At 38.1% G+C, this 26,050-nt stretch overlaps 2 protein-coding genes across 8 annotated transcripts in view; one reads left to right on the forward strand and one right to left on the reverse strand.

Moving 5' to 3' along the window:
* Positions 1–24,549, forward strand: part of CEP89 (centrosomal protein 89) — a 48,037-nt gene extending 23,488 nt beyond the window's left edge. For 2 of the 4 annotated variants that reach the window (XM_054840610.1, XM_054840609.1), the window contains exons 17-18: positions 12,332–12,501; positions 24,220–24,549. In XM_054840610.1, the coding sequence (XP_054696585.1) occupies positions 12,332–12,501; positions 24,220–24,469 (420 nt within the window). In that variant the 3' untranslated portion in view covers positions 24,470–24,549. Of the gene's footprint in view, positions 1–12,331; positions 12,502–19,199; positions 19,876–24,219 lie in introns of those variants that run through there. The other 2 variants (XM_054840607.1, XM_054840608.1) reach the window with 2 other exon arrangements.
* LOC129212263 (E3 ubiquitin-protein ligase RNF182-like) lies at positions 1,840–20,680 on the reverse strand. 4 transcript variants are annotated; one of them, XM_054840612.1, is made up of 2 exons: positions 20,579–20,680; positions 1,840–3,487 (listed from the first exon to the last, which is right to left on the reverse strand). In XM_054840612.1, the coding sequence occupies exons 1-2, from the start codon at positions 20,614–20,616 to the stop codon at positions 2,746–2,748; spliced, it is 780 nt and encodes a 259-aa protein (XP_054696587.1). In that variant the 5' UTR covers positions 20,617–20,680; the 3' UTR covers positions 1,840–2,745. The 4 variants fall into 4 exon arrangements, with proteins under 4 accessions (XP_054696587.1, XP_054696589.1, XP_054696591.1 ...); XM_054840614.1 differs by lacking the exon at positions 20,579–20,680 and adding an exon at positions 18,872–19,136; XM_054840616.1 differs by lacking the exon at positions 20,579–20,680 and adding an exon at positions 15,470–15,561.
* Positions 24,550–26,050: the final 1,501 nt, after the last annotated feature.

Raw genomic sequence — 26,050 nt, forward strand, 5'->3', positions numbered from 1 at the left:
TTAGAAAACATCTCCCATACCAAGATAATGGCTTGTATTCTTAAATACAGATTTTCTGCACTTTAATAGATCTGTGACTACTATAACAGATAGAGAAAAGAATTGCATAAAATTAAGAATATTTACACACAGTACCTGCTGTGAATTTTAAGTGCAAAACCAAATAAAATAAAAAAAATCCTTCTTAACCCATCAGCTGTTAATGGAAGTTAAAAAAACCAGCCTGTAAGTATTCTTAAACATTGCTGTTTCTATTTAGCAAAAGTAAGACTAATCTACTTGCAAAACTTTTTAGTTCTTAATTTTTGTCAGTAAAGCAGGGGGCTTTAACAGTCCCAAAACACATTAAAATATATAATTCTTGGTTATTGTATTAGTTGAACTTTGCTAAAGGCTAGTATCATTTATTTCTTTGCTGAAAACACCTAAATTTCTTAAACACCTCCAGTCAGGTATTCCACTTTTCTAAATAGAGGCTTTAGTAATTTGATCTCTTAGGTGGCTTATGGAAGGTTATGGGGATTGTTTTGTTTTACGTATAAAAATATTTTCATAAGTCTAAACACATTGTCAGTTTTTTAGTTTGGTTCTTCTTTGTCACAAGACTTTTTTTAATCCCAATATGTGATGCAGTTCCTCAAACTGGACAGGCCATATTGCACACACTGCTTTTTCAGGTGCTGCTGATAAAAATTCAGGTGAATGTGGAAAGGCAAAAGGATTCTTCGCTTGGAAGACATATGTTTGCCTCCACAGTTCATGCACAAGTCTAACAGCCGTGAAACGTGAACAGTAGCTTACTTTAAGATTACACATTTCCTGCTTGGTTGAATGAGATAGGTTGGAGGTCTTGCCAGTCTGGTTATATCAGCTGGAGGAATACTACCGTCAGCTGCTTCAGGAAATCACGGATTGGGTAACTGCCCTGTATGTTGAGTTACAGAATAAATCTTTTATGAGGTATTTAGGCATAATCTGTCTCCAGCAAGAATAGGATTTAAAATGCATTTATTTTTCTGAAAGGGTGCTATAGCTATTGGTAATGTGAGTGCCATGCTATTTCTTACCTTAAGAAATTTCTTTTAAAAGTGTTTTGCATTGGCTTTTAGCCATCTTTAGCTATTTCAGTGAGATATAGGATAAGAAATACAAATTATATTATACGAGTTAGAGCACACATTCCTCACATTATGACAAGAGAAAAGCTTCTAGCCTATAGGTTTCAGTTACTTACAAGTGCCTACAATGCGAGTCTATATTCTCTACTTTTTAGATATAACCAAGTATTTTACATTTACCTTTTGATGAATTTGTTGCCCTATATCTCAGCAGGCACAAGCTCATCCAAAACTATGTTACAGGCCAGACATACCCTGTGTGTGTCAAAAGATTCTCTGGGGCTTCTTTCACATCGCTGCAAATGTTATTTGAGGGGAGGAAAAAAGGAAGATTAGGTGGGACAGCAGTTCTTCACTGGAAACAACCCTATGGACAGTGGTTGTTCAAAAAGCTAGCAATTCCATTCCCTTTAGATCGCTTCTCTCTGAAGACAGGTCATTTGTGCTTTGCACATAAAAGTGGATCTGGTCGTCTGGTCCAGAGTTCTTCCTTCTAATGAATTCTTTTGGAGAAAGTATATTAACAAAAATCCTGTGGTTTTTGTTTTTCATTGAGAAGTCTCAAAATAAATCAAGATCTGGCAGATCTGTTATTAAACACAGAATCACTGTGAAAGTCTTTAAAGCTAAATAACAGGTTATTGCTAAAATAAACCCCAAACTCATGTCAGTATTTATACACACTGCTTTATTACATATTTTTAAACTGTGTATGCCTCATTTAAGTAGCAAATTAAAAATGATTCTCTTTTATAAATACACATTTTTAGGTTGGAGTTTAGCAGTTACTGTAAACAAACTATAAAGTCATTCACTGTGCAAAAAATTTTGTAGGTTATCAGTACAACCATACGAAATTTAGAAAATAACAGTAGAGCACTATCAAATAGGTTGAATACAAATATTCAGAAAAAGAAATATTTTTTGTGCAGGAACTATATTAAGGAAACAAAATTTACTTTTTTTTTAATTCTGAAAGCAAATTAGGTTCATTCCTACTTTTATATACTTTGGCTTATGTAAGATAATTTTTCAGACATATTGAATCATGAAAAATATTAAAGCTTAGTTAAAAAATGTTCTTTAGTTGGCCCTTTAAGATTAAACTACAAGCTTCTTTGTCATAATACTAATAAATCAAAACTTTCCTGAAAAATCTGATTGTAGAGCAGAATATTTAATGCAACTTTATTTCCATTTGTCATCAGAAAAGATTTGAACTTTTTTTTTAAACAAGTGATACCATACACAGAGCATTTCTGATCTCCACCTGTTTTTAAAAATAGTGACAATGTATTTGATAAAAACAGGCTGTTTGGTTTTTTGTCTTTTTTAAACAATAAATAACCTTCAAATATCTGTTGTATTCACAGTTCATGAGGTGGTGGTCTAAAACCATTTGTAACTTCAGGATCAGGTGATAGTAACCACCATCATTTTAGTAAACGAAAAACCACAACAATACCATGTTGTCATTTTGCCAGTATTCACACAAGTTATTGGGCTTTAACAAAAATACATGTATGTCATACTATACGCATTTAACTGTCCATAAAGGTTAAAGTTTGCGGTCAAGTTGTTTGTTATCGTTCAGCTAAAAAATTACCAATTGATAAAACACTGTGTATCAGCTTTGTGAAGAGTAGTCACAAATTCCATTGCAGAGGCACTGGCAGAAGCTATACAGGAGACGTACGGTTAGACTGGAGGGAACAAAACTCATACACACAACACCTAGGGTCACTTTCTGAATCACTAGTAAATAGATCCCAAGAGGGAGCGAACCAAAGTAAAGAAATCCAAGCAGCCATACCAGTGTGCTGGGTACATGCTTGCATAGCTTTGAAAAGAGATCTTGGTCCAGCCAACTCCGAGAACTTAGAGATACTGACTCAGTGCCATGGTCAGCGTGATAATCCGACGCAGTACTTTGACTGGGAACTCTTGGGGAGTCTGTTTGTACTTCCATAATTGTAATTACTAAGCAGTTTGATGATCCACGGGAAAAACTTGAGGAAACCAAGTTTTTTGGTGTTAAAACTACTTCTTTACAGTCAGAATTCCATGATGTTTTGTCTTTTACTATGAGCTTGGACATAATGTTTGTGTCATTGGGGAGTCCTTCAACTTTGTCTTCATGCAATTCTGTTTCACGGCGGCAAAAGGGACAGCTAACACAGAGAGGTCCATCTCTTATATGAAGTATTTTAGTCAAACATCTAGCACAAATTCTGTGAAGGCAATCCAAGATTTTGGGTTTACGACTGTGAACAGTAAATTTCCGGTAACATATTTTACACTCCAGTTCATCATTGGGCACCTTTTCCTCTCCCTCGGTACAGGTGTAATTCATCTTTAAATTAGACAGACTGTTAAAAAGAAGTAGGCAGATTATAACAAGTTGTTTCATGGATGCTGAGTTTCTGTCTGATAATAATTTTGCCAATCATAAGGTTTTAGTAAAAATAGGTAAAAACAACCTTTATACTGAAGATACCTAGCATCTCCTGCTGTAACCCCTCATTTTCATGCAACGTTACCAAACAGGCTGGCCTTAATTTTTTTTTCCTACAATTTTGCTACATATTGCATGCGGAGCACAAAATTGTTATTGGTGAAGAGAAGGCATTAAAGGTTTGTTCTTAACACTTCCTGAACATGGAGGAACTGTGCATTTCAGAAAAGCCTGTAACAATTGCATAGCTTACTCTCTGTATTCCTGTAAACCAGTTGCACATTTGAATGAAACAAGGGTGCTTCTTCACCAAGTTCCTATCAACATTCATCTGGACTTGCGGAAGGGTGCTTTGGGTCTAATATCAGGAGACCATGAATTTATATAAGTCTCACTGTGCATGTGACACTTCTGTCCAGACAGTATTCTACTTTGTTAGAATTTAATTTTTTCCATTTCATAGAATCATAGAATGGTTAGGGTTGGAAGCGACCTTAAAGATCATCTAGTTCCAACCCCCCTGCTGCGGGCAGGGACACCTTCCACTAGACCGCGTTGCCCAAAGCCCCATCCAACCTGGTCTTAAACACTGCCAGGGATGGGGCATCCACAGCCTCTCTAGGCAACCTGTTCCAGTGCCTCACCACTCTAACAGGAAAGAATTTCTTTCCAACATCTCATCTAAATCGACCCTCCTTCAGCTTAAACCCATTACCCCTTGTCCTGTCACTACACTCCCTGATAAACAGTCCCTCACCATCTTTCCTGCAGGCCCCCTTCAGGTACTGGTAAGCTGCAATTAGATCTCCCTGGAGCCGCCTTTTCTCCAGGCTGAACAACCCCAACTCTCTCAGCCTGTCCTCATAGGAGAGGTGCTCCAGCCCTCTGATCATCTTCGTGGCCCTCCTCTGGACTCGCTCCAACAGCTCCATGTCTCTCCTGTACTGGGGCCCCCAGAGCTGGACGCAGTACTCCGGGTGGGGTCTCACAAGAGCGGAGTAGAGGGGCAGGATCACCTCCCTCGACCTGCTGGTCACACCTGTCTTGATGCAGCCCAGGACAGGGTTGGCTTTCTGGGCTGCGAGCGCACACTGCTGGCTCATGTTGAGCTTCTCATCAATCAATACCCCCAAGTCCTTCTCCTCGGGCCTGCTTTCAATCCATTCCTTGCCCAGCCGATAGTCATGCTTGGGATTGTGCCAACCTGTGTGCGTTCGGGGTCCTTGAAAATTCAAGGCGCATTGCCATTTTTGTAATGCAGCCACAGAAGAAACTGCTTCCGTGGCTCTGTTAGTCCTAAAGATGGACCTTAACCACGTGCAATTTGCCCCTTATCTTCACATCAAGTGAAAGTGACTAAAACTCAAGGGAGAAATGTAAAGTGAAATTGAGTCTCACTTTTCACTGAGAAGTTTGAACACCTCGGAACACCCAAGAGACAGTTGGCTGTCTTGCTTTCATTATTCTAAGCTTATACCTGGCCCACTAAAATGTTTTCCATTTCATTATGTAGTTTCTTTTGGTTGGCTCTGTATATCTATGTTCCTATACATTTATGAAAGGCAGCATTTCTCCTCTTTTTTGATATCTACAGACATCAGCTGTGAAAGGCAACTTAATTATTTAACATCTGCTCTGTGTACTTATTAATAAGATTGGAGTAGAAAGCATTAGAATTGGTTACTCTTTCCCCTGCCACTGTTTTGGCAGTATCTAGTCACGGTCCTTGTGGCAGGAAGGGAAGACTGTACTTACTAATTTGCATCCTGTCCCTGGAGAAGCTACAGCCAAGGAAGCTACCTATAACACCTGTGTAATCAATATTGCATTTAGGAGTTGATATACTATCAGCAATAATTGTAAGACTGTTCGACACATGAGACTTTTTATGACCAAAGTGAAATGATACACTTAGATCTGCTTTTGCATCGTTATAGGTCCCTTCCAATTGAACTATTCTAGTCTATTGAATTAACCAGCAAATTACTATGTATAGAGCAGCTTTTACGTAAAGAAAAAAGATAAAATATATCTTATTTTGTTTCCCTCCCCCAGTGATGTCAATATGAAAGGTTAGTATAGCAATTACTTTTTTAGTGGGTTGTTTTGTTGGCTTTTTTTTTTTTGCATTCAACCTTTAGAAGACATACTTTTTAATGCCATATTCATTTTGTCATCACAATGCATCCATCTAGCCATTTGATACTGCTTGGATTGAGGCTTGTTCTAAGCAATCATTCAATGCCTACCTAGAAAAGGATCCACTTTCCTGGAATTTTTCCATAACCATTTTCTAACCACGCCTAGACTCAGTCTTGGATACAACAGTAGACCTAATGAAGCATTGCCACTCAGTAGCGTCTGGGATGTCACTCATTAACCTAAGGGGGGAACTTCAGACAGGGTGGAGAGAAGGGTTCTGTCTCTTGAGAAGATCCACAAATTTATTCTTTGCATTGTGACCATCATAAAATAGCAGCTAATTTTGTTTAAACCTTTTAAATTTTATGTCTCTCATAGAGATTATAATCATAATCAAAAAAAAGAAGACCTCTGAATCATAACGTGAGAATAGCAGATTAACCCTTCTGCCCTAATTTTTATCATCTACAAAGTTGTCAAAGGAACAGAGGTTAAAGTCAGTCCCCCTTGCACCTATTCATCCCACCCACTGTTATCATCAGTATAAGTGCCTGTCTCCTCCTCCTTACGTGCAAACTTTGAGCAAAACCAACCAACCAAAAAACCCCACAGAACTACTTTTTTCCAGGTTTTTAAATTATCAGGCAGGATAACATCTGATAGAACATGCAACTGTATTTTGTCCCAAATTACCAGTTGGGAAATGCAAGGGTCCAGGTAGTACAGCATAAAGACTGCAACACCTATTTTCCCTTCATTCCAAGACACATACAAGGTCTTTCAGACTTTGTGATGTTAGCTGAAGTATAACAAAGAATCCCTAAATGAATCTAAGTTTATGTCACTATTTTGTATACTAGGTAGCTTATTCCCCAGAGTTAACAGTATTTGCATAGAAAACAGGAATTATAACGAAAATTGAAAGGAAATGCATTCATCTTACTGATAAGGAAACATCATTAGAAAGAAGTATTTTTTTCCCCCCAAGTTTTCTTTTCACACACTTGAGATGGTTTATATTCACAGGAGACAGACATGTCCAAATTTACTCTAGGTTTTGTCTGAAACTGAAACAGTTTCCTCATACTTCTCTACTCAGTCATAACTGTGAACTTACAGGTAGATATTTTGTGTACGCTGCCACTCATACAAAAGTACTGCTACAAATCAGAGAAGAGATGATTGTGCCTGAGATACATAGCCACAGTTACCAGGGATTCTGAAACACCTGTTGAGTGGAACCTATCTTTCCATCACTGCTACAAAATTATCTATTCCCAAGATCTCTGTACTGAACGTAGGAAACGAGGTCCTCTTGGGAGACTAGACAGAATGATAGCACAGTGCTGACCCTGTGTGACTGCATGTGGCTTGTTCTGAGCGTACGGGGTAGTACCATAAACTTCTCTACTAAAAGCTACTGCCTGCTGACCTATTTCAGTGTATTCATTTTAGAGGTATTTTCTAATATGCTTTAGTTAGCAACAGACACTGTTTCTATCACAGCAGATTAATTTTTCCTTGCTTCATCTAAATCACTGTGCTTGACCCTTGAGTGACGTCTGTGAGGATGACCAGCAGCTAGAAGTCACCTTTGGTCTCCACAGAAACATGCTTTCATCTCCAGCAAGTGGCTTTTGTCTCAATCCTATTTAAGCAGCGGATGGGAAGTGGAGGAGTGCATTATTTTAGTGCGTTCTCCAACACAGTTTGCTCTTTCCTTCTCCACCACAGTCAGAACAGACCTCTGGTTTTCCAGACATAATCCTGGCCTGTAACTGTAGTACAGAGTCATATAATGGTGACAAACCTCAAAAGTTAACAAAGGTCCAAAATTGCAAAAAGTTAAAAGTCTTAGAAGGGTTAAGAATTCCCCTATTTCCAGAATTGAGCAAAGGCATGAGCCCTGAAAAAAAGCTTATATACTTTTTTTTCCTGTATGCTATTCTTCAAGGATTATTATTTTAGTTTTTTAAGTTTTGTGTGTTGGTTCCTTAAACCTTCTAAAAAGAACAACCACTCGCAGGTAAAGATCCTAAAGGAATTTTTTTTAAGCACAGACAGCAGTTTTATGAGCTCAAAGATTTTTTTTTTTTTAAATAGTAGTGCTAGGTTTCTGCTAGACTATTTTTGAGAGTTTCCAAGCCAAATAATAAATTTAGATTGACAATTTCTGAGTAAGAACAAACGACCACACTAAGCCCCTGTAAAGTACACTTGGTAGCCAAAATAGTTTGCAGAAAAACTAGAATCACCTTAACATTGTAGGTAGAAATTTCCAAATTACTAAGTAGATACCAAAATGATGAGTTAGATCAAAGCCTCAAATTTGCCACAGCAACAAACTAAAGTTTTGCATAATTACGATTTCTAACAGGAATGGAATTAGGAGGTTTTCGTGTTTGGTTGAGGTGTTTTGGTTTGGGGGGTTTGTTTGTTTTTTTAACAGCCCTTCAGTTGTACAATAACAACTACAGAAATTTGATTCGATTGCTGCTATTGATGGGATAATCTCTAAAATAAGAGATTGTATATGACAGCTGATCACTAAATTTATGTATTTTTAATGTGGGTTTGTTGGGGTTTTTTTTCCCTCCAAAAATATTAACCTACCAGATCTGAGATCTACTTGTACCTCCTTGAGGTAGAAGAAACTGCATATATCAGAAAGTTTAGCAAGTTACTTTGCTATTAGAGCTTGTGGAGGAGGCAGCGGCTAGAAAAATCTCTGACAGGAAAGTAGTGGCATGTTACAAAGCAGTGGAATTAAAAGTAAGCATTTAGTATTAGCACCTTTAAGTACCTTTTAAAATTTTAGGTCAAGTCTTTTGAACCTTTTAAGATAAACCCACCATGTAACAACAGCAAATATTTCCTAAATGTTGCCTTGATGCTACAAGCCCAATATTTGTCTTGTTCGTCTGTCCTACTATTGTAGCAGTGCTCTTTCATAAAATGGCTGTGTCGCTCAGAAAATGGAAATTCAGCATTGCCAAATCTTCCCTCAGCTCTCAAAAGCTTGCCTTTATCAGGAAAATTCCCAATTTCTTAAAAAGAAGTTTCTAGCCTTCCTGGTGTGGAGATCTTTAAAATTTGACAAGTTCAACCTTACAAGTTCAAAAATCAGGAGGAAGATTAAACAAGTAAACTTGAGGCTTCTCCTGTATTTATGCGAGTTCTGTTCTAGATGGGAATAGAACACTTCATCATATCCCTCTTTAGGGTAGGAGAAGAGAATGAAAATAGAAATAGGCTAAATAAATAGAATAAGAAAAGAATAGGTTAAAGAACAGAGTAAGGTAAGAATAAGGAAGTATCCTGTACAAAGTGATTTCCCTAGCGAGCTATTAAATTTTAAGATAATTCCAGCTTTAAATTTATTTCACAATATTGGATTAGTTGGCAAAGTGGTTTATGTTCATGGTGCTTATGAACAAAGTACGACTCAAGCAATAGAAATATCAATTTCCTTTTCTTGTGTCAATTGCATCTTATGTCTCTAAAATACAAAGTCAGTTCTGTTTGACAAAAAATAATCTAGTATTAGATAAAGCAGGTCATGTACACACACAACTCTCATACCTTTGGACACATAGTTTTTAAGTTCCTCTAGCATAAACAGCTTTTCCCTTTTTAATTGATTTCCCAACTATTTACCCTTCATCTGTGTGCCAGTAGCAATCTGCAAATAAGGAAGCTTATTTACTGTGGCATGTAATGTCACAACTACAGCTGAACATTCTCTTCATTTTATTGGCTTTTGAGTTTAAAAGTTTCTATATTTTGCCCACTCCTTTTCACAGAGACTGAATAGAGGTTTAAGAAACAGAAACAAACCCTTAATAGACCTGAAATCTAGTGTTTGTGAGGAATTTTTTTTTTTCTATTAACACCATAATGCTGTCTGACAAAAGACAAAAGTTCTGAATATATAGGCTGTCACTTTTCATCTCTCACATCCAATTTTACTGGGAAGATTATAGGTATAAACATTGTCCTTGACCACTACTAAAAAGGTACTTCCTCCCCCTCCCCCCAATATAGGACTTTTTACACAGCCCTGAAGATAATTGGCTGTGATCTTAATTGATGTATTTTAGAAGGTTTTAGTTGCCATGGGAGACCATTGGCAATGTTCCATAGCACCCAGTAAAATTACATCAGGGTTCCCATTACAGGGCTATTCTGTCAGGATCAGACTTGTAACACTTTTTGTGGTGACAGTGAGGCAATTTTCTTCAGATGGCACTTTGATCTCTTTTGAAAAGGACGATACTAATTTTTACTGATAAAGAATAGGAGAAAAACAATACATGATTGACAGAAAATAGCTTTGTTGCCTCAACAAGGATCTTGGTACCAGATCATTACATGTATCGTGTGGCCAGTGGCCTATGTTTGTAGAAATAATGTTTTGTTGGCTCTACCCAGAATTCTCCAATTTCCAGTTTGTAATTCAGTACAAGAGGTGTAAAAGAGTTATGGTGCTGAGGAGTATACCTTCCTGAAACTACTTTAGAAGGGTGTAAATTATGTCCTCTTCAGTACCAGCTGCTGCATCCATGAGCATTCCTCATCTTGGGTGCTTACTATATACCTGTGACGCCATGACCTTGGGCAGATGACCCTTTGCAGCTGTAGAGGAAAACATTACCACTTCCAGCTATGTGTTATCACCCTCTTCCTGAAAATTGCCATCTCCACCAGTCTGTTTACTGCTACCTGTTTCACATCAGAGAAAATTAAAAGGAGGTTGTCTTGAACAATTCAAAGGTAGTAGCCTGCTGTGAAGGATCTGAAAGTGCCAGCAGCTCACATGGGTCAGCGTGCCCAGAACTGCCCCAGCCTGGCTCCCACAGGGGAGTATGGAGCAGTCTAGGCACTCTTCACCCATCCTGCTCGAGTTCTGCTGAGATCGCTTATGCAAGTTAAATAGACTTAATCGGTCATAGGAGCAAGATCAGAACTATGTATCCCTCATATCTACTTTCATGCCCTAATCAGTAGGTCAGAAAATGGTGCTCTTTTGCCCTTTGTGCACCAGTGATTTTGCAACCATTCTGTATGTTGTCACATGCAGAATCACAGCTTCAGTTGGCAAATGAAGAGCAGGCATGCCAAGCCAACAGAGGCAGCTGTGGGATACGTAGGAGCCACAGGCTTTGAACCCTCTCAGGCAGAGGGCAGCTTAAAACGCACCTCCCAGTAGCTGGATGGTCAGTGACCACTAGGTAAAAAAATGGATTTCACCAATACTATCGGCTGCTTTCTTTATCAGCCTTGTGTGTGTTAAAAGAGAGAGGATGTTCTCTTTAGTTCTCTGCACTGTAGAAACCTGCCCTAAAGAGAGCACTTCAGGTTCCAGGTCCAGAGCTAGAGGAGGCATTTGCTGACAGAGGTGAAAGTTCAGCTGTTTTCTTCTGCTCTGCACTTCCTCTAGATTAGCTCTAAGCAACCCTCTGCTCAGAAGGAACACGTACACGTACCTGTATCCTCCCCTAGCATTACAATTATTTACATACTATTTATTTATATACTATTATTTATCACTATCCTATTATCCTCAGAAAACAAAACTCCAAAATGACACATTTGACAAGAGCTAAAAGGAAACAGTTTTTGTAAAGGATTATATAGCTTGCAGCACATACCTAAAAATGCCTTTTTTCTTCCTCCAAAAAGCATATTCAAACTTCCTGCTCCAATTCAGATAAAGATAAAACCTTCGTGATTAACACCTTAGATAAAACCGTGTATTAGCAAGACCTGAACAGCAGTATTTTCAAAGCTTCACTAAATAGTTTGCAGTTTTATTAAAGGAGGTGCTTCCATCCCAAAACTCTGTCCTATAGCCTATATCAAACATCACATTCTGCAGATAAAATAACAGTTTCAGCATTCTGTTTGTAATCACAACAAAAAAACTAATATTGGATATTACCTGTTGTTTCTGTCGAGAGCAGTAGCATGTAGAAATGTGTAACAATACACAAGCCATATTTTTCAATTCCTTGGGTGCTGATGTAATTTAATGGGGAAGTTATTTCAGAAAGCAGAATCACTGTACAAAAAAGATTTCTTATTTTTGAGATTAGACCAATACAATTGCTTGTGATTATTGCCAATAAGCAAAAAATCACTTGCGCTTTACTGAAATAACTATAATGTGAGGCAGCAAGGTATTTTAAAACATGAAGCCATTCTTTTCTTCCTCTAGTACTAAGATTAAACAACTAACAGAGCACACACACTTTTTCATGGTATGCATTGATAATTATGACTTGCACAAGTGGTAAGCAACATGTGCTATAAAGCATAGCTTTGCATCTTGGAAAACAAACCGATTTTTTGCAGCTAATTCTTTTCACATAAACATATGGTATGGTATTCACTGTACACACTGGTTTGACATGCAGAACAAAATACAAGTGTAATGCCTTCAAATTAACAAATAGGTAGAAACCCAACAATGCAACCTACCTGAGATATATAAGCAAAGCAGCAGTGATGCAAAGATTAAACTGTAAATTAGTATCTAGCTATTTCTTTTGTTGGCAGACAGTTGACCTTATTTCTCCTATAATCACATTTTTCCTGTTGTCTTTAACCCTGACAGGTATATAAAAAGAAAGCAGCTGGGAAGCTCGGAGATCTCAGTCTCAAGATGACTGAGCAGGAGAAAGAATTTGCCGGGAAGGCTGCTCAGTACCAGCAAGAAATGAAGCACCTCCAGCGTCTGCTGCAAGACAAACAGGAAACCCTTGATGAAGTGCTGCAGCAGAAAAGGTAAGGCAGTCACAGGCAGAAACAATCCAGGGAGATCTGACGGGTAGAAGGGGTGGGGGAGGCAGCTGCACACAGCCGCAAGCTCCTGCTTTTCATCAGAGCCCCACATGGTATGTTCCAGGCATCTTTTCTCACTCCTGTTTTAGCTCTACTGAAAATGCTGAAATGCTGCTCTTCATTCCCAGCTCCAGGAAAGACCTTTTGAAGGGGGAATTTATTCTGGATGACTAATACTGTTCTTAATTAAGACTTAAGAAGAATATCAATCTGAGCCTAGTCTTTGATGATTTTGGGGGGAGTGTCAAGATATATGTCAATTATTTAATAGCATTTTCTACTAAAGGCTGAATACTTTCCCCTCCACAACCCTTGAGTTTTCAGACTGGTAGCAAATTAAAAGAATCTAATGAGTATGCATACAATGGGTTTCCTTTTGAATCTACCTTACTGTTCTGTTCATAAGTGACATAGATTGGTTACATGCAGAATAAAAAGATGAAAAGATAATCTAACAGATTTATACAAGATTATATTAAAAGGATATTTCAACACTGACAGTCAAAGTTCTTTAAAGGTATTTTTCCCTTCTGGTAACGGAAAGCTTCATAGCGCAGTGACCTTATCAGCATACACGAAAAACTTTTTACAAGTGAAGAGAGGTAATTAAGCAGTCATTTTGCAAGTCATCTCTGCCATTGTGAAATAATAGATTTAAAGACAACAGGGAAACAGGGCTTGATATCATCAACATTATATCAGCAGTTCTTCTCAATTACTTTGTACAGTGCATTAAACAGGTGTGAGCAGCTGGGAATAGTACAGTGAACATCCCACTAATCTAAAATTGGCATGAGAAAACAGTATTTTGAGTATTCTGCATTTCTCTGGAAATAGTTATTTAGGATTTTTAACTAATTAGATGGCTTTCATACCTCTGGCCTCACGTTACAGTTTTTTATAGTAGAGAACAGCTAGTTAAATAAAGAGGATTTTTTTCCAATGTAGGATAGAGCATAGTTCAAAGTCCTATAATGTGGATCATTCAAAATTTACCTTTCTAGCCCCGAAGTAGGTAAATGAGATGATGTAACACAGCTGTGTCAAATAATTAATTACACTTTCCATACAGAAATTATGCTAAATGATATTTTCCTCTTCAGTCTGAATTGACTCATTTTTCCTTCAGTAAGCACCTAAAATTAATATTTGCAACTAACTGTTAGGAAGCAAGATCTGCACCTGGAAGTACCACATAGTAGTCCATTTAACAATATGATGATTAAGAAAAATGGTTTACGGAAACAAGCACAAGATGAACCTCACAAATGTCTCCAACATTAATGAACAGTGTAATTGGTAACTGCCTGGTAGTTAAGCCTTAAGGGTGTTTATTAGAGTATAATATAATGAACACAACTCTGAAAGTAAAAAAAAAAGTTAATCTTTCAAGTTGTATTTTGGTTCATCCTATCATCTGCTATTTTCCTTTGATAACTAGATTAAAAAAATCTGGAGTAAAAAAATGAAAGGTCACTAAGACGTCAGCTGAATTCTACACCTGTGTAAGAAAGAATATATTTTTATTCTTATAAAACAAAATCAATAAAACCAACACCAGGGCTGATACTGTTCATATAAACTAGTTTCCTCATGTTCCTTTATTCTTCTCAAGCATTGTGGTAATATAGTTTCCCAAGGTAATCCACATATGTATGTACCCTGTTACACATATTCTGCCAGAAATTTAACATATATTTTGGTCAGCTTTGTGTATTTCTGGTTGTATAAGGCTTATTGTTTTCTTTCGCCCTTCCTTCCACACAGTCACAGGAGTAAGGAAGGGGAAGTTATTTTTAGTTTAGATGTTGCTAGTCATCTGTAGCTTGGCAACCAAAGTCACTAGTGCCAGGGCAGCACCAAACATTTACATTTACTTCCACTAGCTCTGTTGATGGAGTAAATGTGTAGTCCAGAAAACTGTCTGTAGCTGATAATGTTTCGATTCAAAATACCTATATAAACGTTAAGGTAAGCACATACAATAAATACATTGTATATTAGCTTAATATAGTAGATATTGTTGAAGTAATCAAAATCAAAGTACCATGCCACATTTTAATCAGGAAAGCAAGTTTAATTTAAAATGTAGCTGAAGGTATGCTGACTATTTGGATAGCTGATCTTGTATTTTGTTCAAGTTACAATTTCTCCTTAGAAAGTCCGTAAACCAAATGAAGCTATTTTAAAGGCACTGACCAGTCAGTCTAATCAAAAGCACTGTAAATAGGTGAAGGCAGAAACCTTTTCATATAATTGCTTTTGCTCTTGCATTTAGTTTTATAATAGTGGAGTTGGGAAATCATACCACGTCTGACTTACTTAGCTACTGCTGTGAAATTCTTTATCATAAAAGTTTACCATCGCTATTGTAAAACAAGGGAAGATACCACCACTTCAGGTCTGGAAACAGCACAGTTCTTTCAGCGAGACAATGCATCAAAGATAAAACAGCCCGACCTTACAAATCTGCACAGGACTACAGCAAACCTGACCGATAGCATGTCTGGACCCTCTTCCCATGGCACATTGCACAGCACTAACGTGCCCAGAGGTAGAGTTACTGCAGATTGCAGCATGTTCAAACGTAATGAGTATCACAGTTCTGCAAATGTCCAAACAAACATGTGCTTCCTCACTTCTGTTTCTTCTCTCACTGTTCTGTTTCTAACAAGTCTACATCCGAACTAACGTGGGCTTCATAAAACATAACAAAGGTGACTTCCCTTTGCAATTTTTTTCCCTCCTGCACCATCTTTCACCTGATGACAGAAATCAGAAATCGGTACTTAGCCATTGCATCCAAGGAAACAGAATTTTTCCACTTGGTTTTCAAAAGGAAATGCAAATAGATATGTGTTCTTTTGATAAATAAAAACTTTTAAAGCATCTAGAGATATGCAAATTTTACCTTCCTAGAAGTTGCTCTGTAGAGCCTTCTCAGTAATTACAACCTTTGTTGAATATTGGAAATTCACAGCAACCTTTTGCCTAAAGCAACTGATGAGAAAGCAGTATCATTTCTGTTCAGGCAGCTGATAATCATAATGACATTTTTATCGTTTTACAGAGTAATCTTGTGAGTCATCATTATCACATACCTTTCCTTAAATGAAACATATTGCATGTTTCACATATAAACAAAGTTGTTAATATGGTTCTAGGGTAGAAAACCAGGTTCGTAAATGCCTTAAGTCTCATGCCACAGGACAATTACATTGTGACATAAAAACCTCGTAAAGTTATTTCATAAGTCTTCTGCAGAGGAACAGTACTTCAAGATAGTTGCAGCTGCTGTACTTTGGATGTTACCTGCAGGTTTGAAAGCCTTACTAAGGAAACTGCCTGAGCCCATCCTGAGAAGAGGGTCAGCACTAGAAAAGCTTTGCAGCCATGCACAGGCAAGGGAGAGGAGCTCTTACCTGTAAGGTTACACATAAAATTGTAACCATGATAAAAATTGTTGATCTGTGTGATAAGGACTATTTAAATAAACTATTACAGGATACATAGAAATTAATTCTTGAGCCAGCAGCCCAAATATGATTTTCAGAGATTAAGGCTGAATGAATTTAGTTCAGTGGGGGCAGAGTCTCTTTTCAGATGTCCTTCTGTTAAGCTTTTCATCCTCAAACATCAGTACAACATTAGCATTTTGCGTATTCTCAATTACATATAAAACTTTGTTTTGGCTAGATTAGGGGTTGAATGGAATTTTTATTTTTACTTCTTTAACTACATCTATGAGAAACAAACGTAACACTTTTTGCCTAAAGACATCTGGAAACAGGACACATTTACTACTGAGTCCATATCTAGTTTGAAATGCCAAGTGACAAAGACTCATGGTTGAAGAGGTGAGCCAGCTCCTGTGGGCACCGTGGGATAACAAGGGTTACCTATCAGGCTGCAATCTGTAAAGGGAAGCATCAGAGTAGTCATGGTCAAGGACAGTAATGTTTTGCAGAGCTCCAGGGAATTTCTGGTGAGACCCAGAAAAATGTTAGAGAAGGGTAGTGAGGGCCATTGCCCAGTGAAGTAGGAGCAAGGAAATTTTGGTGTTGAGAAAAAGGTACAGACCATTGGCAGCTATGGTAACCAAGCTGCTGGGTAATCCAAGCTCCTAAGAGGGCAGGGAGGTTGTGACTTGCAAGAATAAAGAAACCCCCTCCTCAACCCAGTCTGCTGAATGTATTTTTAGATTTTGATTGGGTCAGAATTTTAAAGCAAAAAAACTATAGAGACAAAAAAAAAAATCATTGTCTAACTACAGTTGTAACTGCTACTCCCTGGATGCTCACCCAAAACTAGCTGAACTACAGAAGCAGCACGTTCATGACACGCTGAAAAAACTTACCTGCGACTGTAGCACACTGGGTACAGAGCCGGCCATCCGCAGGGTACTTCCTTGACAACAAGCAGCTTTGACTGCTCATTCCAAAGCAAAGACAGCGAGCACTTTCAGATTCTGCATCTCAGCTCTGTTTAAAAATTAATCCTCCAAGAAGAGTTCAGATACACCACTACCTCTAAAGGCATCTGTTCCCTTGCTACTGAAGTACTTTTAACCTTTAATTTTAATTTTTAGAAGTGGATACTTGTAATCTCTTTGAACTATTTTTTCTAAAATTGATGCAGTTGCCATTGAACTGAACGTATGGACTGAAAATGAGCATCCCATTTGTCAGTTGTGCTGACAGCATTAAACAATTCAGAACTCAGTGATCGTTAGCTTCATCTTCTTTCTTCAAATTTTCTCTGCCTCAAGCTCATACAAGCATTAACAATGAAACAATCTTTAAAAAAGTCTTGGTTTTAGAAATTAGCAGATGAACTAAAGCCTGGACAATGTTCTGCACTACAGTAAGGGTAAACCAGATTAAGCTCTTGTGTATTAGCAGTAGAACTTAAGAGTGCTGTCCACACTGCAGGAGGACTCCAGTTGGAGAGAAGTGGCAACAGAGAACAGGAGCTTCTCCCTTTCAAGATATAAAAGCTCATTTAAAAAAACAAAACAAGATGCTGAAGATGTTCCGAGATGACAATGCAAAGGGCTAGAGTCAGCCCATGTGTGAAACTCAGCAGGGCTTGTTGGGGGAGTTCAGTCATGCAATGTTACTCTTTGTGCCTCACATCCCCCCAAATGTAAGCTGAGGATAACAGTAATTGCATTTGTAAAGCCATTTGAAGCACATACCGAGTAACTGGTAGTGTCAGACACTCTTACTGCTGGCTCAAGGAGAAATATATTTTGTGAGAACAAAGTCATCTACAGTTTTGGTGTTTCAAAAATGAGAGATTGCTTCTCAGTAGCTTTTTAGAGACTTGGCAGAAATGAAAAGGTCCAACTCATTAAACATGGCTTCTCCTGTTCTCGGGCAGGGTCTTGGGCTACTCGTAGCAACTGCACTGTTTTACCTGCCTTCTTTTGCTTTAATTCCATTCTTAATGGTTAATGATTACCTCCATCATCAAAGTTCATTCCAAACAATATGAGGATAACCTCAAGGCCTTCTCAGAAAGGTTTTTTTTCATCTTCCATCTCCATATCCAGCCATATGGTGGAACACAGTATGAGCTAGTGCTATGGCTGGGCTGCTTTTTACCACTTCATTCTCAGTATCACAAAGGGCTCCATAAGACGTACTGATTACTTATTTTCTGGTATACACCTTTTGCCAGAAAGGTAGCCTGACAGCACTTAATCGCAACACATTTATATTTTGCATTGATTTGTTTCTCATTTTTAGAGCCTGGTCTTCAGGAAAATTTGTACAAAAGGCAATGTCTACTGAGTGCCTCTGGTAGCGGCTTGGAGTGACTGTGGCAGAGAAGGCTGTAGCATTAAGATTTTTGTGCTCATTTTCCATGCAACAGCTTTGCTTTCCACTTCAAATGATCTTCGTTTCCTGATTTTTTTCTGTTTTTGACACCTGCTAGAAGCAAGTCAGAGGAGACCCAAGAGCTTGATCTCGACCAAATATAACTTATAAAAAGGCTGTGCCTGGAATACACTGCATTATTAAATCATGTTAGCTGCCACGTTTGAAAAATAACCTTTTTCTTGAGAAAAACATTAAATAATGCATTCATTTATGCTTGGGCAGTCAGAGAAATGGGGCCATAAGGTTATAATGCCTTAAGGCCTGTCCTTCATTATCTTTGCCTCCCCTCCAAAAAAAAAAGTTTGCACCACTTCGTTTGACCTCTGCAGCGGGGCTTTAGCTAACACAGGGTCTGACGCTCTGATCAGACATTTTAGGCTCCGCGCAGAGGGACGCTGAATTCTTGGCACCTGGCAGGAGGGACATACCTGTCACAAGATGCAGAAGGCTCACAACGGGTCCTGATTCAGTGCATGGTGGCAGTCATGATATTTGGATCTCACATGCAGCACTCTTTCATGTGGACTTAATCCAACATATTACATGGGTCCAAATCTTTTTTTCTGATCTTGTCGTCTCTAGCATTACATTTAGTGGACTTTAAGAAAAAAAACAACCAACTAGGAACAGAATTCAATCAGATAATTTCAAGCACCTGAGTACATGCAGTTTATAATTTGCTTATCCACATACTGTAATTACCTACTGCTGAAAAGTGATTTTAAAAATTAGGATTTCTCTTCATTTTTTTTCTAGGAAAGTGGAAGGGGAACTTGAAATCATTTGGGAATCCACATCCAAAGAAAACAGGAGAATGAGAGAACTCTTACATAAATCCCTGGGGAAGAACAACATGGGGAACACCCTCGCAGTTCATGAGCCACACTTGGATGAAATCTCTCAGAAAGACCTAGTTTATGGATGTGATTTTAGCTATTGTGATGTGAAACCTCCATCCCCTACTAAAAATGAAATTCAACAAGGATCTCAGTGATAAGAGTAAAGATGTGTTACACATCTCATCCAAGGAGGAGACCTCAGTGCCTGAATTTAACTTTTTCAACAACACAAGATGTAATAGAACATTTACCCTCTTCAAAATTACTGTATATTTTAGTGTCAAAATGACAACAGTGTATTCTTCAGCTGTACCATCAATAGTGCAAGTCTAACTTAAAATATAACTTAGGTTTTTGAAAAAAAGGCTGTTCCTTAAGGCAAAGTGTGGTACAGCTCTAAGTTAACATAAAAACCAAGTATCCAGTTAACAAGATAAACAACTGCTAAGCTTGGTGTTCCAGCACAGGCACATACCTTGCCACAAAACAAGCGTACAGTAAGATAGAAAGTCTCCAATATGGTAGATATCATGTCTCTGTTATATATGTTTTAATTAAAAGGACAAATATTAATAAATTCTCCCCAAATCACCAAATATAGATGGAGTATGATCAAAGTTGAAAAAAACCATGTACTGTCTGTTCTCGTTGCTGGTGATGAAGCATTGTGACATCCTGAGATGTCCTTGTGCCAGATTGTCTGTCAAAAATCTTATCACCTCAAGGACAGGAAGAATTTGACTGTGAAGCAGACAGGGCAGAAACATCCTGATGATGACGGGTGGCGCAACTGTCCACTAAGTAGATTTACAGGGGCCCAGGCATCAGCAAGTTCCTACCATAGTTTTGCCAAGGGGACGAGATGCCAGCAGAGGTTGCAGCCCTCTTCCAGAGTGTCATTTTCATCCCACTTCAGATTCAGCAGCTTCAGAAGCCTCTTCCCACCACCCCCCCAGAAGCATTCTCTGTAGCAGTGCCAGCCATTAGGTTATTACGACACATTTGTCTTAGCTTTCATAATTACTGATTTTTCACAATATTGCACATCAACGCTGTAGTAGTGTTTATGGGTATGAAATTACTTTATTTTAGATTTACTTATAACTTGTTGGATCAGCTTTTTGCTTTTGCTTGACTTCTATAACAAAACCTAAATGGTCCCAGAAAACTGTAACAGTACAAAAGCTCTGTAGATACAGCAGTTGTATAACATTAGAAATAATGAAGAATCTCATTGGCTTTGATCAAAGTTAACAAAGAGAGTAGAAAAAGTCAAATACCCAAAATAATACATACTGTTCACGTCTAGAAATTTTTCTGGTTTCCTGAGGCATTTTCCTTCAGGGTAAGGCCGCATCTTAGCGGGACAGGGTTATTTAGGAGAGCACCTCCTATTACACAACTGTTTCAGTGGTGTGCGTGTGTTGTTTTTAAAACCAGCTTCTGCGATACAGTGGAACGTCAAAGACTCTATGGACTCTCAAAGCACTCACAGAATCGTACTGCAGTCGGGTATCACCCTGCCGAGAGACAAAACACCAAGGCAGTCAAGCCATAAATATATATGCAAGTCCTAGAATCAGTGGGATTTTAATATGTACTTTAGTTACTTTTCATTGGCTGGCAATAAAACAAGTGCACCAACCCCACCAGCTCACCAGGATAGAACTGCAATGTGCCACATGAGGACTCTGACAACAAACCCAGCATTTGTAGCTTATGGTCTCCTCCGAAAGGCTTAACAAGATGTGCATCTTCCAACTCTTTCGTTCTCCTGGCTTTTTTAACTTGATTATTTTAAGACTCAGTGACTCACAACCACCACCAAAACACCAGAAACGATCTTTAAGCACAGTCTTAAATAACTTAGTAAGTGAAGTTGTCAGTGGTTTTTTTGCTGGGTTTTTGAGGGGAGGGTGAGGAGTGGTCTGTGGCTAAACCAGTCCTGACTCTCATCTTCCTTGAACTGGAAATAACTAATTTGAAATGGGAGGTCTGAAATACCTGTTCAGACAAGTCTTACAGAGACTATATAGACACACACCCTCCCCTAATTTCCATACAAGCTCCAATCTGCATGTACGCTTACAATAATGCGGAGAGAAAAATCAAGCAAACGTGGCTATACCCACATTGCTTTTCATCTTTTTCAAGGCAGGTTTTGAAAACAAAGTATTTTATGTCATATTTTTCCAAGATAAGCATCTCTGAGTATGCAGATACCACCTTGGAACTGCCTATGTGATTTACATATTCTTCTCATCTGTTTTTAATTGGCCTTTTGAATATTTCTCAAGATTTTGTAAAAATTAACAAATTCACAGAGAAGAAATGATCATATTGGTAATTCCTTAGAAATAGAAGTGAGATTTTCAGACTCTCTCAATATTGGCTTAACTGTTCTTCCACTGAAGTCAACTGGGAATGTCTTGGAATGACACTTGTGCCACACCTGCTTCCCGGTCTCACAGCCCTCATACAGTAGGTTTCAATATATGGTTCAAAGGACAGCACCTTGACAGTGACACTAATGCTACCTTCAGAAATACTACCCCTTGCTTTTTCATTTGCATATCATTAAAACATATTAACCTTTAAATAAGCTAACATTTAATCAAATCCCTAGGAGATTATCCATACTCAGTTTCCATAGCATTTGCAAGATAACTGAGAAAACATGTTGTCCCATGGAGGAAAGAGTCCTTTGGTGGCTCAGGAACACTTTTTTGGATTATCAAAAAAAATCTGATTTAAAGGTATTTTAAAATACATATTTACATATCAGCCATTTGGCATTCTTGGACAGTAAAATCCTGGAATTGTTTCAGATTAACAAAAGCAAATGCATTTGCAAGTGTCAAGTATTGTTCAAATAGAATTAATGATTAGGTGCTTCTCCAATTCCATCTGACAGTCAGGAAAGAAACCAATTTTCTCTTTGTACTTCATGAACAGCTAAAAGAATTGGTTTTCCCTTACAGATGTTTTTCATCTTGCATCTAAACACTTGGGTTTAGTATGTTTTATGTACAAAAAGTACATGAAAATGTTTATTGCAGACCACTCATTTTAGGATTAGAAAAAACATAAAAGACAAGCATTACAGACATATTCTTTTGAATGAATTCCAAGTATTTTTTAATAAAACACAACATTTAAACACTAAGTCAAAAAGCCAGGAAAATCCCACTGAAGTTACTAAGTTGATAATATTAAGAGTTAAGATTGCCTAAATACCACTACTTAAAATAATCAAACAAAAATCCAATGTCTCAAAAGCTAGCTAAAAGAAATAAAGAGCTTAAGCAGCAGTTAAAAGCAAAATAATTTTCTTTGAGCACTGGAAAAAAAACCAAACCAAAACCAGAATGAACTGCTAGAAACCAACTCAAATAGAGGCATTTTGTATATTTTGGCAGTTACTGACTCTTTCCAGCTTCAGAACGCTGAAAATTGAGGTAAGTGTAGGAGGTGCAATTAAGGAGCATTTAACTGCATTATTTGATAACCAAACTCCACAAGGACTCACTATGGGGAGTTAATCAGTACGCTTATCTTTAAGAATTACACACATTTTTAATTCATAACATATATCCCCCCTGAACATATGCACACGATATTGAAGTCAGGTGCTTGAAACTGCCACCCAAGGAAGATGCTACTGCTGATGCCAGCACCAAGCACAGGTAAGAAGCATTGAACACTTCTACAACTTACCGTAACAGATAAAATTATGTGCAATTACATGCTAGTGGGAAAAAACCAAAACCAACTCCATTGCTCCCACTGGCTCCTCAGGCTTTCCAAACCCAGTACCCTTTGCCCAGCCCATGGATGAGGCAGTTCAGGAGCTTCGCTAAGGCATTAGCTGCAGACAACTGAAGCTGCACCTCAGCTGGCTTACACCCACGGCTCCCTGACATGAGTTTTGGGCACGCTTGGGAACTGTGACAGCTGCCCAGAAAGCCCCTCATCCCTGTAGCTACCAGAACTCTGTGCAGTTAATACGTGTCTGCCTGTCCAGTAAAACTGCTGCCTTCTGCTGCTGGGAAAAGAGGTCCTTCAGCCTTCCTCCGGTTAACAGGCCTATACACACAGTTGTATGTTACACTGTATTACAACTTGGATTAGGCAAACAAACTCATCATGAACCACAGAAAGATGTGGTGTAACCACCACGCTTAATGACGTAGCCAGACAGATGGGCTGAACTTAACTGTTCCAATAGAGAGACTTTTTATTTCACAGACTGAAAATACTTGGAATATACTTTTTTCTATGTACTGTCATAGAACATGGGTGTTTATCTGGCGGAAGGAACTCTGATTCAAGTCAGGTAACTAAAACAAGTTACAGGCTACTTTGGTTCCATCTGAAATAAAAACCCAGTTTTAAATGGGTTAAAGTTAGAATTAGGTTAGAATGTGGAAAAATTGTAAACTTTTTTTTGTTTATTAATACCAAACACAAGCTATCATACAACTATAAGATTCATCCTTTTGGAATGAATAGACAACATTCTCCTCTGGTATTAATTTCTCATTACACATTAATTTCATAAAGCTGCACTGCCATGAAACAACATTTTAACACAGTAACAACATAGTGAATTATAGACTAAACTTTCCAGAACAGGCATCTTACATACTTTAAATTATGCTTTAGTCAAGTAAGAGGCTGACACGGTGTTTCTGAAACTTATTTGATGTTATCCAAGAAGCAGGAAAAACGGACAGATTAAGTGAAGGGTATCAGACAGACAAGGCTAAAGAAAGAGATGCACCTCATCATAGCGTGAAATAGTAGTTAAGGAAAGGAGTGATGGGCAGTTCTCAGGAACAGCACCAAGGACTTCATGAGAACTGAGTAGGCAAGGCAGCGTTACACTGCTTTACTTCAGCTGTCATATACAGCTTCCTTTCCTTCTCCTTTTACAGCCATATTCAAAACCCAGCTCAACCACAGTGTTACATTGTGCTTCAGAGGAGAGTGATTCTTCCCCACCATCATCATCGTCTTACGCTTCTGCAGCACTCAACAGGAAGACAGGAAAGAGAGGTGCTACACAAGTTGGAAGCAAACAGGACAAGTTGCTGGTACGTGTTCTTTCCTTTAAAACAGGATCAGGTTGTTGTAAGAGCATGGTGTCACACAGTCCCATGTAAGTCAATCTATATGTTTCACTAAGGACTAATTGTGGTCTGAAGATCAAAGATGAAAAGGGTATCACTTTCACTACAATGACAGGTCTATCTGAATTTTTCCATCTTCACTGTGGTGATTGTTTTGCATACACGTACATGCAAGTATTCTGAACACTATTGCATGCTTATTAGTTCTCCTCCCCACTAGCCATACGATTTTAATCATCTTGCAATTCCGAGCAGAAGCACAAACACTTATTTCTCAGATTTTGGTATGAAAAACTTTGTTACCCTATATAATCTAAAATAACACAGTCAAAAGGATAGGGGATCAAGACAACACTACAAAAAACGGTTGAAAATTGATTCTTGTACCCTGCGTTTTAGCAGTGTACTAGGGATAGCTCTGTAAGCCTACAGAACTAGTTCTAACTAGAACTATTGGCACAGACACAAGAACTAGACCTTCCTTGTAAACAGCCAGTATAAACAATTCTGCATTAGCACGTCACAACTTACAGGTGATATAAGATGTTTCAAAAGGCCAACTTAACACCCACATTTGTCAGAGAAACCTTCAGTAAACAACAATGTACTTCAGAGCACTGCATTTGCCAGGAACCAGAGGCAGCCTTTTTACCATCATTGCAAATACTTTTTCCTGATACAAAAGCTGACTAAGAGCAACTCAAGAAACTCCTACCCGTTCAAAATAAACCTGCATGTCCCTACCAAAGGGAAATAAGTATTTTTTTATGATGTTGAACTACTTGGGTGATAACAAATCAGGAGGAAACTGTATTTTTATGAACTGTACAACTATGTCAAAGCCATCAGAGGACTCTCCTCTTGCTGAGGAATTGCTGTCACCCTACTTTAAGATACATGAATGGTAACCACAAACATTTTATGAAATAGTAGGAATTAATCTCTTTTTCAGACTTCATATAAAAAGCTTTAATTTTCAGAGAAGTTGTCCTCACAAAATCTGTGATCCTTATGAATGGAGATTATTATGACAATGGTCATAAATAACTAAATGGTCTTTAAGACCAAAGCCATCAGCTTCCAGTATACTGAGCTTCTCCTTACAACAGGATATTCTTAGAAGATCTGAACAGCATCTAAACAGGGTACTGCTATAAAAAATGAGAGCATGAAAAAGCATGAAAAATGAACAAGTGTTACAGTATTAAGACAGTAGCTGATCTTGTATGATCTTACCACCTTTGCAAATTTTGAAGATTTTTTTGGTTGCAAGGGATGTTGGGCTTTTACTTAGAGAAGAAGTGCTCACCATGTAACACAGGACCTGCTGGCTGCTGCTTTTGCATTTACATTTATCAGGCACCAACTGACACATGGTGAAATCCTTCCACTAGCACCTGCAAAGTAAAAGATGACTTCCTCCACTACAGTATTTTTTTTTTCTACTCCCTAGCCCGAATAATACACAATACTAGCCATTGCCCAATTTAATTGTTTCCACTCCTTGCTACTACCTACAAAACTGCAGTAGCACTAAGCCACAAGAAAGCTCATCTGGCAACATTTACTGCAGGTTCATCTTTGGAGGGAGCTTCTGAGAAACACAAAGTTACAGATTTCTTCTCTAACTAGTGTG

This window comes from Grus americana, chromosome 13 (assembly GCF_028858705.1).
Source record: "Grus americana isolate bGruAme1 chromosome 13, bGruAme1.mat, whole genome shotgun sequence".
Classification (NCBI taxonomy): Eukaryota; Metazoa; Chordata; class Aves; order Gruiformes; family Gruidae; genus Grus; species Grus americana.

Bases quoted from the DNA above. Each gene is read 5' to 3' on its own strand.
- LOC129212263 (XM_054840612.1), bottom strand. From the start codon at position 20,616: ATGCCTCAGGAAACCAGAAAAATTTCTAGACGTGAACA. The intron at 3,488-20,578 runs GTATGTATTATT...TCTTTTTAACAG, and splicing joins AAAATTTCTAGACGTGAACA to TCTGTCTAATTTAAAGATGA.